This window comes from Tachysurus vachellii, chromosome 25 (assembly GCF_030014155.1).
Source record: "Tachysurus vachellii isolate PV-2020 chromosome 25, HZAU_Pvac_v1, whole genome shotgun sequence".
Lineage (NCBI taxonomy): Eukaryota > Metazoa > Chordata > Actinopteri > Siluriformes > Bagridae > Tachysurus > Tachysurus vachellii.
In genome coordinates this window covers 9,921,135-9,933,199 of record NC_083484.1, presented here as the reverse complement: position 1 = coordinate 9,933,199, position 12,065 = coordinate 9,921,135, and the positions used below count along the sequence as shown (strand labels likewise).

The 12,065-nt window shown below is 38.0% G+C and overlaps 2 protein-coding genes across 7 annotated transcripts in view; one reads left to right on the top strand and one right to left on the bottom strand.

The window, feature by feature from the left end:
- Positions 1 to 12,065, bottom strand: part of LOC132840435 (uncharacterized) — a 370,465-nt gene that overhangs the window by 171,362 nt on the left and 187,038 nt on the right. The gene's annotated exons all lie outside the window — the stretch shown is intronic.
- The window catches only part of LOC132840220 (intermembrane lipid transfer protein VPS13B-like), a 101,620-nt gene that overhangs the window by 89,009 nt on the left and 546 nt on the right, over positions 1 to 12,065 (top strand). For all 6 annotated transcript variants that reach the window (XM_060861721.1, XM_060861725.1, XM_060861722.1 and 3 more), the window contains 15 exons: positions 770 to 946; positions 1,636 to 1,843; positions 2,012 to 2,197; positions 3,185 to 3,331; positions 3,425 to 3,705; positions 3,834 to 3,961; positions 4,099 to 4,316; positions 6,420 to 6,538; positions 6,862 to 7,643; positions 7,798 to 7,974; positions 8,181 to 8,351; positions 8,480 to 8,656; positions 9,520 to 9,622; positions 11,401 to 11,650; positions 11,752 to 12,046. In XM_060861721.1, coding sequence (XP_060717704.1) covers positions 770 to 946; positions 1,636 to 1,843; positions 2,012 to 2,197; positions 3,185 to 3,331; positions 3,425 to 3,705; positions 3,834 to 3,961; positions 4,099 to 4,316; positions 6,420 to 6,538; positions 6,862 to 7,643; positions 7,798 to 7,974; positions 8,181 to 8,351; positions 8,480 to 8,656; positions 9,520 to 9,622; positions 11,401 to 11,650; positions 11,752 to 11,994 — 3,367 coding nt within the window. In that variant the 3' untranslated portion in view covers positions 11,995 to 12,046. The remainder of the gene's footprint in view (positions 1 to 769; positions 947 to 1,635; positions 1,844 to 2,011; positions 2,198 to 3,184; positions 3,332 to 3,424; positions 3,706 to 3,833; positions 3,962 to 4,098; positions 4,317 to 6,419; positions 6,539 to 6,861; positions 7,644 to 7,797; positions 7,975 to 8,180; positions 8,352 to 8,479; positions 8,657 to 9,519; positions 9,623 to 11,400; positions 11,651 to 11,751; positions 12,047 to 12,065) is intronic.

Sequence of the window (12,065 nt, the reverse complement as noted above, 5' to 3'; positions counted from 1 at the left end):
TCGCCTATGGCTTGCTCATTAGGGATAGGAATAGATATACAGTATAGTATTTTAAATTTTAAGTTAATATTTTTTCAATAAATTTGAAATTTTAATTGTATATATTAATTTATTTATTTTTATCTTTTATTTTATCTTATTATTATTATTATTATTATTTTATAATTATTTCATTTAGACAATGGTACAAGCTGCTTTGAGGCAATGGGAATTGTTAAAAGCGTTACCCAAATAAATTGAATTAAATTGAATTGAATTTTTTCTTTCAAAAACTCAAAAAATACAAACCAACAGAAATGCAGCCCAAAGGGGGCCATTACTGCCTTGAAACTTTTAAACTTATCCACGGTTAAGCCTGGGTGAAAAACAGTTGACGACTGAACAATTAATAACCTTTGTTATTAGTAAACGTGGTTACTTTGATCATAGATACAGATAAGTCTAAAAATATTCTCAATGTTGTTAAAAAAAAGTTTCCTTGGTCTCAGCACAAGACAGCATCCCTGATTCTGGTTAGGAGGTTAAAAAAAATCTTTGCTTCCTGGTGAATTTTGACCACATTATATGATAGAATATGCCATAATTTAAACATCAGAATGGTGCATGTGTTTTTCTACATATATGTATTTGTTTGCATATGAAACTGTCATATTATACTGTCATGTTATACTACCTTTTTTGTTGCAGAGATATTACAAAAGGTGGTTAGAGTTTTATAGTCTCTATTAATTTGATTAAGCATGTGCATTGATGTGTATGTGTATTACAGTGAAGAAAGAGATGCCTCCCACTGTGCTGTACCAATCTCCTCAAATCTTATCAAGCAAATTGTGAATAAAGCGGGCCCAGAGAATACTGAAAACCTCAACAAACTCCTGGAACACTTCTATGGCCCCAAAGGTTGTGACTCACCATCCTGGCCCTACACCTACAAAAACCCAGACAGGTAGAAACATACACAGAACAACATGTACTGAAGACTGTGTGTGAGAGGCCTAATAATATACTTTCTGTATGTGAGCAATCGAATTTTTTTGAGTTCTGTGTCATTGTTTATTTAAGTGACCATATACTGTATACTTTATATAGCAAAGTTTCAGATTATCAAATATGTCAAATCTTCCGGTGCGTGCATCTTTGTTGTTCCCTATTATGCACACAGTCAGATGTACGGTCACTGAGTCTTGAAAGAGGCAAAATAGGTAGGTCACATACGGTATAAACAGCAGCAACAACAGCAGCTTGTTTGCCAGATGTGTGATGTGTGTATGCTAACATTGTGCAGCAGCTAACAGGAAGCTCCAGTACCAAAAAATATGGTTCTGGCAATTCAACCTCAATTCAAATAATCATTAATAATCAAGAACAAAGGGAAAGAACAGTGTGACTCTGAATATGTGCTAAATTTGAAAGTCTGGTCCCAAAAAAGGTAAATGGGGTGTCAAAACATCTTGAGTATCACTGTTTACTAGAGATTTTTACCTCTTATTATTTACGAAAATACTGGATTTCTTGTTAATTGTCCTTGAAATTTGGTAAAACAGCACAAGAATACTTGCAGGCATGTTTTTTTTAAACCAAAGATGCAGAGTGTATTTCTTTAACCATGTGCATGATGGACTTTTGTCTATGCAGTCAGGAGACAGGGCCCGTAGCCCAGTGGGACAGTCCCATGCAGGTGCGCTTATGTGCATGGAAGACCGGTTTGAGCACTCTTCTCGTGGAGTTGTTACCTTGGGCTCTGCTCACCAACCATTCACAGTGGGACCTCTGGCTTTTTGAGGATGAGAGTATTGTTCTCCAGATTCCTGCTGGCAAGACCATTGTTCCCCCAAATTTTAAGGTACCCTGGTTAAATTGGCTAATTGGATAAAAAATCTGCCTTTGTGTCTCTGTAAGGAAAAGAGAGTGAGAGATAAAGTCTTTATTAGTATGCTGTTTAAAGACAAAATGTCTCAGGTTCCTGTGTCTGTTTCTATTTCCAATTTCTTTTACTGTGGGTCTGAGTTAGAAGGCATTTCAAATTGGCCTTTATTGGCCCCACACTAATACAGTTCACAAGTCAGAAGCAGTGCATCTGCTACATGATCTAACCTCACCACGCTGGACAGAAGTGGGCGGAGCCAAAATTCTGAGCCTAGATGAGGAGGGACATGTGGATGCTGATATCATTCTTGGAGCCCTACCCAGACAGAAGGTTTGTGAAAGAGACACCTTCTGTTATGCCGAATATGCTTTTTCAAATATCTGTGATTAATAATAACAGTCTTTATTTGAATATCACCTTTTGCTTTGCTTCAATATCTTATGGTGCCTTGCATGCAATAGTAGAATAGTGTAGAGCAGAAAATCTTCCTTATCCAAAAATGGGCAAATATGTACTGTATACAGGCTAATATACAGGCGCTATTGTCAGGTGATAACAGTGTATCATACTGTATGATATGAAGCTAATCTTGGTCAAACTATGTGCACTTTTATCTTTTAAAGAGGACTTTATTCAAATGCATTTTTGGCCTAGACTTTATGTTTGGGTCCTGAACACTAATTGGAAGGCATTTCCGGTTTCTGAGCGCTTTTTCTTGCTATTGCAATTTTTTCAATACAAAACAAAAACTTAACATCCATGGTTTGGGTGGTCTTTAAATTACATCAAATGCAAATTAATTTTGTTTTGCAAATCCAGTGATATTGAGGAGTAAAAGTTAAAAAGACCTAAACACATATTGTGTTTTCATGTAAAGGCAAACCACTTCATAAACAGACCCAACACTCGTATATTATTCATTTATTTATTAATCCACTTGTTCGCTCATACCTGTGGCCAGTCTAGACCTGCTGAAATGTGGGAAATCAAATGTCCCATGCAAATACAGGAACTTATTAACGGAAATAAACCAAACCAAAACCAGTAACCAAAATTCAGTATTGAGTCCAGAAACCCTGAACCTGTGAGGCAAAATTCATGAACAAAATTGTTCATCAAGCCAATATAGATTAGTGATGCACTCTTTTCTGCACATAGGTGGGATTGAGGTTCCAGATCAGTAGGTGCTGAATGTGAAAGTTCGTTGCTAACTAAGCTGTATTCATAATAGAGTTGAAATAATTTTTTAAAAAGCTGCCTAAATTGATAATGCAAAGTAACATGACTCACTTTTTGTGTCATCTCAACCCCAAACAGCTGTGCCAGATCTGTGTGTCCTCCACAGTGAGGTTTGGGATTCAGATCTTACAGATTGAGGATAAAACCATTCTGCTAAACAACACAAAGTATACCATTAATTACAGAGCACTTCTTTCTGAACATCTAATGTCTACAACTGACCAGGTAATGTGCATATACACTTATACGTCTTTTAATTAATAGGTAATTCCCCTATCTTTGTCCCATTTGCCTTACTGTATGCTGCTTACAATTTAGCCATATAGTCCCTCGCACACAAGTGTGTGGACGCTGGATCCTGGGTCAGAGGCTGGCGGTCCTTCTAGATGTGCAGTGCCTTGCTGGGATGTGTTTAGAGAGAACCCCACAGAAGAGCTTTCCTCTATGTTACCACAAAAGCGAATTCTTCTCAGCTGCATGGCAGAATCCAAGCAGGATGACAAATTATGGAGCCTACCAGTCCCTGTACAGTCAGACTTTCCTAGACAAAGTGTGGCTGTGCCCATACAGCAGAATGCTGACAACCTCCTCGCCACCAGGTGGGTTATCGTTTGCATGGTATGATATCAGTGAGTCTCTGTCATATCTAATCTTTTCGAAACCTGGTATTGAGAGTCTCTGGGAGAGCGAGAATGCTTTATTAATCAGCTTAGTGTATATGTTTTAGGGCCCTGGTTGTGACCTATATGGAGCATTTGGGAATCAACTATATAGCTGTGAATGAGGACCCCTGTCCCCGTATGCTGATCCATAACCGTTGTCCTATAGCCCTGCTGCTGAAGGAAAACCTTAGAGGTACAGTTTGTATGCATATACATCTTGGAAGAAGCTAATTTTGGAAAAATTAGCTATGAAGTGTGTAGCAAAGGCTCAGTATGCTGTAAATGTAATGTTTTGTGTTTTTGCATGTTTACACTTATTATACATATCAGAAGCTGCTAGGGCAGAGGTTTTCTGTAAGAGGCTGCCCCCTCTGAGCTCTGTGCACCATGAGCTGTACTACCATTCGTCCACTTTCCCTGAATGCAGACAGAGAGATACTCTGCCCAAAGTTGTGCTCAGCATCGCCTCTGATGCACCCAACAATGTGGCCACTCCTACCACACTCAAATGGACTGATGGCATTGACATCAACAACACTGGCACACAGGTACTAACCCATGTTTATTTCAGTAGTAACTCACTGCTCCTTATTGGTGGAGAGCTGTGCTTGTTTTGCTTTGTACTAAATTTAGCATTTCATTCTTAAAAGATACTTGTGTTGTAATTGCGCTTGTCCTACAATAGTTTTTAGACCGATCATGCTCATAGTGCATAACCTAATGAACAAGTATCAAGCTATATTTTTTGATAGTCTTTATTGTTTTAAAGCACTTCTGTAAATTGCTATGAATATATGGCACCTGCCAAATGCCATAAATGTAAATGCTTTTTATTTTCTCCATGCCTCATTGATAAACATATTTCAGAGTCATTCAGAGTTGCATGTATTGTTTGAATGCATTTGCTGATATGCTGAATATATAATTAAGTACAGTCTTTTGTTTTATATACTCATGAGTATACAAATATAATTGAAGTTTAATTAGAAGTAAATAGATACTGAAATTAATTTCTCCCGCTGAAAATTTTTGTCATATACAGTTTATTTTATACATCCTATACAGTTTATATTTCACTCATTAATTTGAAGCATTGTATTGTCACTCATTGTATTGGCATTGTAATTCATTGGCGTCTTGAGAGACCATGTTTGCTAGAATTTGCAGTGCCGTGCAACAGCTTTTCTTTTGTGCACACTATATGATTTTGGTGCTCGAGAGTCAACTCGGGTAGCACTGATTACCATCCATCTTTGGGCATGAGAGGGCAAAGGCAAACTATAAGAACATTGAGATTCTTCTATAAGGATTAGTCAAGCCAGTATAGGATTAAGGAATGACAAAAATAAAAACAAACATTCCTGATATTCACAAAATAAAGAATAGCTGTTTGTTTTCGCTACTCTTCCAGTTCTATTTGCAGTCTGCCAGAAAAGTCTCTTCTTTTTTTTTTCCATGTTCCCATACAAAATTGTAACCCTCAATGATAGACTGTTGTCATGTTTGTTTCTGTGAGGAAGCTGGTCTTAAGGATCAGGTGCACTTCATCAAGGATCAAGGCATACACGCTGCTATATCCACAAAACAACTGCGTGATCATGTCACGTACTATGAATGGGTCAGAGATTCAGAGACTTTGAAAGTCATGTAAAATGCACTTAGTTTAAAACCTACAGGTCATAATGTGTTTATTGGTAAAGCAACACAGGCAGCTGGCTTCAACAAGAGTACTCAATTTTTTAGGTATTTTATGTAATATTTGTTTTTGAGTTAAATATATATCTCATAAGATTAATGAGATTTTATTTACACCTTTATTTGAACCCTACATTTCAACTGATTAAAAATATTTAATGTTAGATTACATGCCAGATGTTTTTCTTGCTGCCCAATTGTGTTCTAGTTTGTTTAAACAATTAATAGCTCTTAAGCAATTAGTAGCCTTTGTTGTTTATGAATAATATCCGATACAAAGACCAGAGGGCTGTCTATAAAAGAAAGGCAAGCAATTTTGAACCTTAAAAAAGGGGGAGAATCAGTCAGCGCAATTGTAAAAGCATTGGCAGTACAGCAATTTGGAATGCCCTGAAAAAAGAAAGAAAACACCAAACGAGTGTACGAGCAAACAGGCATCAGGCAAGTGGTTGTCCAAGGACAACAACAGAAGAGGTTTACAGAGACCTTGTGAGAGCTGTGAAGAAACCCCATGTCAGTGGGTTGGTGTTATTTACTTTAAAATCTGTTTTGATCATCAAAAAAAATATTCTTGTATAAAGTGGAAACCATCAACATCTCAGTGACAGTTAAGTTTTCCAAGTCCCATGGCTGAAACTGTTTGATAGTTGGAATGATGTGTTTGTGGTGATACAGTATGCTTTGATTTCACTAAGCATGATGCTATGCATGATGAAACAACTTTACCTTACCTCTTTAGTCTAGAGGAACTTTTGTGGTTTGTACAGATGCAATTTTGCTGAGCTAAGTCATGCTACAATATTAATTTGGAGAGAAAGTCATACATGTTACGTCTTTCCTGATTTATTTTCTGTTTAGAGTTAGATTTAGGCGTAGCACATCTTGTACCTGAATTATTGTATCTATGGAAGGTCCTCACAAGGATACTAAGGCAACTTGTGTTGTGTGTTCTATAGGTTGCAGTCTTGCCAGGTTTTGGCTGTTTATATATTACTGTAGCTTACCAGAATGGCACCAGTATCCTCACCCTTGCACCGGAGAGCTGTGATGATGCTGTGATCAACCAACACACAAGGTACACAACACAAACCAACATAATATCCAAATAATACACTCAAACCAAAATATACACAAAGTATATTAATATTAGATTTTCATAGAAGCCAAACTTTGGCTTCATAGAAAGAAAATTTGCATAACCAGAGCCATGCTAATTTTAACACAGGTTCCACAAACACAAGTGCACTAAAACATCTTAAAATATAGCCAGTGATTAGCTTGTTCCTCTGTAGAAATTTAGTTAGTGGATTTCCTTGTCTTTCACATTGGCTTTGTACCAATCGTTGATGCTGTATTTATATTTCTCATGTTTTTGTTTGTCTGTTTGCTCTCTGACAGAGTGTCTAATCAGATGCTGTCCTTCCATGTGATATTAAATGAAGTTAGCATGGCACTTTGTGATGACATCACGAGTCCGACTGGCTCAGTGGAACTCTTGCGTTTAACCATGTCTAAGATTTTAGTACTGCTGCCCTTACCAAAGCCCACTGTGGGTGAAACTCTAACCTCTCTTGGCCACCATGTGAAGATACTGTGTGGCAGCTTGCAGGTAGACAACCAGCTTTATAGCTGCTCAAGTTTTCATTTTCCTGTCCTGCTGTGTCAGGAGCAGTTACCAGACACAGATTTGTGGGTGGGTGTTAAGGATTTGATCCTAAATCCCGAGGCTGTGGAGGAGTTAAGCCAGATGTGTTTCCTGTGTGTGGGCCTCACACTGTCCAACAATGGGTACCACCTAGAGAAGGTCAGCTTCAAACTTCAACCAGCCCGCGTCTATCTGGAGGACACCTTTATATACTACCTAAAAACATTATTCCACACCTACGTACCTGCTTCCATTGTGAGTGACAAGAGTGTGTCTGGAGACACCAGTCTCATTATACCTGTGCAGGTTTACCAGTCAATGCAGACCCTTGTTCGGCCTGTCCATCTACAGCAGCTGTTGGTTGAGCCAGTCAGTCTGTTGATCAGTATACATGCTTCTCTGAAGCTCTATATCGCCTCAGACCACACCCCACTTTTCTTCTCCGTTTTTGAAAGGGGACAACTCTTTACAACTCCACGTCAATTGATTCATGCACTAACACTGCACTATGCTGCAGGAGCCCTTTTCAGAGCAGGTGTGTTGCTCATTCTGTTACAGTGCATATGCACACACATACAAGTTTAATTATTTTTCACATCTCTAACTGGTAATACAGTAAAACTGCCTGATTTGTTCCAACTGTATAGTTCACTGTGTATATGTGTGCTGGGTTGTCACTATCTGTGTAGGTTGGGTTGTGGGTTCTTTGGAGATCCTGGGCAGTCCTGCAAGCCTTGTACGCAGTATTGGAAATGGAGTGGCAGATTTTTTCAGGTTGCCATATGAAGGACTAACACGCGGTCCTGGAGCCTTTGTCAGTGGTGTGTCTCGTGGAACCAGCTCATTTGTCAAACACATCTCGAAAGGTGAAAGCACTTTCACTTCTCTTTTGTCCACATGGAGATGTGCATTGCCTTTGAATTGTCACACCTTCTGCTAATAGTATTTAAAAAGAAAAAAATAAAGAACAAAAACTTGAATCAGAGAAGGCTTTATCAGAAAAAGTACAAGCCGAAGTTGATGCCGAAGTTGACCCCCCATTCTATACATCTGTTACTGTGTTACTGTGTAGGCACTCTGACTTCTATTACCAACTTGGCCACAAGTCTAGCACGGAACATGGACAGACTGTCTTTAGATGAGGAATATTATACGCGCCAAGAGGAGTGGAGGAGGCAACTCCCAGAGACTCTGGGTCATGGCCTGCGCCAAGGCCTGTCCTGCCTGGGACTCAGTTTACTGGGTCAGTCTCTATCACATATGCACACTCTCATAAACACTATTTTAAGCATTAGCTTCTTTCACACTGCAATATGTGGGGGAGCAGGTTTGTTTACAATTCTGTACATATGTCTGTCTGTGTGCTTGTAGGAGCAATAGCAGGAATCGTAGACCAGCCCATGCAAACATTTACAAGGTCTATAGAGGCTCATAGCACGGCAGCCAGTACTGCCCGTGGTGTCATCTCTGGAGTGGGAAAAGGCATTGTGGGAATTTTTACCAAACCAATCGGAGGTGCTGCTGAGCTTGTGTCACAGACAGGATATGGTACGTGAGATTGCAGTTATTTACCTCATAAATGTTACAGACATCTGCTGTAAATAAATGTACTACAGTTTGATTTAAATTGGGGTGAAAGTTATTATTTCTTTAGTTTTTGTTAAGAAGTTTGCAAAATTAAATGTATACTCACCAGTCACTAAGAACACCCACTCATTTATGTAGTTATCCAATCAGTGTTCATGTCAAACATCAGAAAGAGGAAAAATGTACAGCATATCGAACCTTGATGTGGATCTACTTCACTGGATTTCACTGAATTTCACTCCTGTAAGCCAATAACAGGAATCTGAAGCTAACATGGTAACAGGCTAATCTTCAAATGTCTACATTGAATGAGTCTTCAGATTCCTGTCCTTGGCTGACAGGAGTGCAATCTAATGTAATTATCCGATGTAATAGCCCATCAACCACAAGGTCTAATGCTTTGTATTACATTATGAATAAGTTACTATATACTTACTGGCAGGATGAACCAATCTGGCCAACTTCCTCTGAATTCTCTTAACAACACATTTCCAGGGAACTGTTGCTGAGTGATTTTATTTTATTTTTTTTCACACTGTACTGTGTAAACTCTAGAGACTTTCTGTTATGTGTGAGGCTCATGTGCATTTTATGGAAATCTGATCACGCCATGATCAATGTCAGAGTGATCAGACTTTTTCTTCATACTAATGTTTAATGTGTCAAAGCGCTTGACAAATATATCAGCAAGATTTTTTTTATCTTTGCTGTTGCCACATAAATGTCTGATTAGGTAACTGCATGAATGTGCAGGTGTTACTAACAAAGTGGATGATCACTTTATATTTAGTCCCCACATATCATTAAAGTGTATGTCTCTGCAGGTATACTGCATGGTGCTGGGCTCTGGCACTTGCCAAAGCAGCTGTACTCGCCTTCAGATTTGAAATCAGCTGAAGGACCCAACAGTCATCTTAAATATGTTTGGTAATAAATGCTTTTACACACACACACATACACACACACACACACACACAAATACATCTAAATAATCAAAAAATTAATTCAGAATCATTATTTTGGTACATTTTGATCACATTTTAATGACAGTTCCCTCCAGAAGTATTGGAATGAAGAGATATTCAGTTCAAAAGATGAACGAGACAGTAGATTTTCACAATTTCAGAAGACTTTTTTCAACTTAAAACATGTAACCATTGTCAAATCAAGAAGCTTTTCTTGTCATTTCAACCACATATAGCTGTTGCAGTTCACAGTGAAATGAGACAACGTTTCTCCAGGACCTGGTGCTACATAAAACAAAGACAGAGCTATAAGGACTTAGTAAGTTAGTCCTAGATACATAAAGTGCATCTGTGTGACCTGGTACAAACAGTGCAGGACAAGACAAACAAGACAGTGCAGGACAAAAGACAAAAAAGTGTGTGCTCTGTACAGATCAGTTCAGTTATTGAGGAATCTGATGGCTTGTGGGAAGATTGGTGGCAATACACTTAGTTGTAGGTGAGCTAAAGTTTTGGAACAGATCGTCTTTAAGTAAATCATACTTCAAGTCAAAAAAGTGAGTTTAAACAAAGAGTATATATTCAGGGCAACAGGAAACACTAGCGAATCATGTTCTAGTTTGTAAGTTTATAATGTAGTATGTATGTAGTTTATAATATTTTGTTCATTTTAGAGAAGTCAAAAAGTAATGTTGACCGCAGTCAGATAAAACAGCACATTTCCACCTTTGGAAGTAATTTTTCATATAATGTGTCGGAAATTGTACCATTTCAGCTTTATTTTTTAATATATACAAAAACTATTAATTTATGTATGTTTAATATAATAACATCAATCTGACAGAAACCAGATATGAAGGGGAGAGTGATTCTTGTCTGTTGTTCTTAGACTCCAGCTAATAGTAACAAGCATTCATTCAAGTTTTTGACAAGTCTTGGATCACTTGTCCATGCAGAATACATGAAAACTTCTGGTTTGAACTTCGGTGTTAATTTGGGAATGTATTTGGGGTGATTATCCTGATAATGCAGTAATTGTGGGGTGTATATACAAATGACTACATATTGAAATCAGGACCACTATGATGCCAGCTCTTGATCCATAAGGTCCTTAACCTTTAACAGTTGTATGAATGAGATGAATGTAAGTTGCACCGGATAAGGGCGACTGTAGACCTTTTTTGTCATCTGAGGTTATTCATTTCTTTATAGAAGTTGTTGGGCCCACACAATTGTTATTTAGGTACAAAAAAAGCATAGACCTGAGAATTATTTTCTTTTTCACATAACTAAATAAATGTAAAAATCCTTGTGACCCTATTTGCATCTCTCTCGAACACAAGAAAAGGAAACTGTGGTGTTATTCTGTAACTAGTTATAAATTGCATATGTATGCATATACAGTATAAGGACAGTATGAATACTGCATTGTAGTTGGTGTAGCTATGTGTTTTATGTACTCAATTCAGTTCGGGTGTTTGATGGCTGGATTTGTTATTTGGACTTTATTTGAAATTTTGGGAAGATGATTGCAGAGGAATATTCCTTATTTTGAGTGTGTAGTTGTTTTTTATACTAAATATTGAAGTTAGTCTGTACAAAATGATTTTGTACTACTTAGGTTAAGACTTTCACCAGAAATACAGGATGAATAATCCTGCTAACATCCTTGTGTTTGTGTATGTACTTTCTGTATATTAATTTGCTGCATTTACTTTGTGTGCGCATGTGTTGTTATAGGAAGATGATGCAGTCTGTGGGCCATCAGGAAGTACACATGGCACTGTGTGTATGCATGATGAGCAGTTCAGGGCAGGAGCATGCAGGCTGCTTGCTCCTAAGTGGGGAGGTACTCTTTATTGTGAGTGTGTGTGAAGACACACAACAACAGGCCTTTCCTATTACTGAGGTACAGTGTCAACAGGATACACACAACCCTGAAAAACTCACACTTACTCTGCAGCAGCATCGAGTTACCAGCAACAGTGAGGTAAACACTTTCTCTTGGTTGTTTTTTTTTTTTGGGGGGGTTTTTTTCTGACTGCCACATAAATGATACATTTTCAGTATTTTTTACTTTCTATCTCTCAGGGTGATGGTGTTCGTGAGCGTTTATCTGAGCATCAGTACCGTTGGTTAATGGACTATGTAATGGGCGTTTCGCAATACTTCTCCCCTTCTTCACTCTTCCAGCCACTGGTCGTCATGTCTGCAGAACCATCGCCAAGTATCACCAAAACTTATCATTATCGTGCAGACCCTGCCTACATCCAAGTCTTCATCTGTAAATTCAACATGGTGAAGAACAAGGCGCTTGGTATTGGGTTTAACTGAGAATATTTAAAGTGTCCTCTTTTTTACATATATTGAATTATTTATATATACACACAGTGTATATATATATA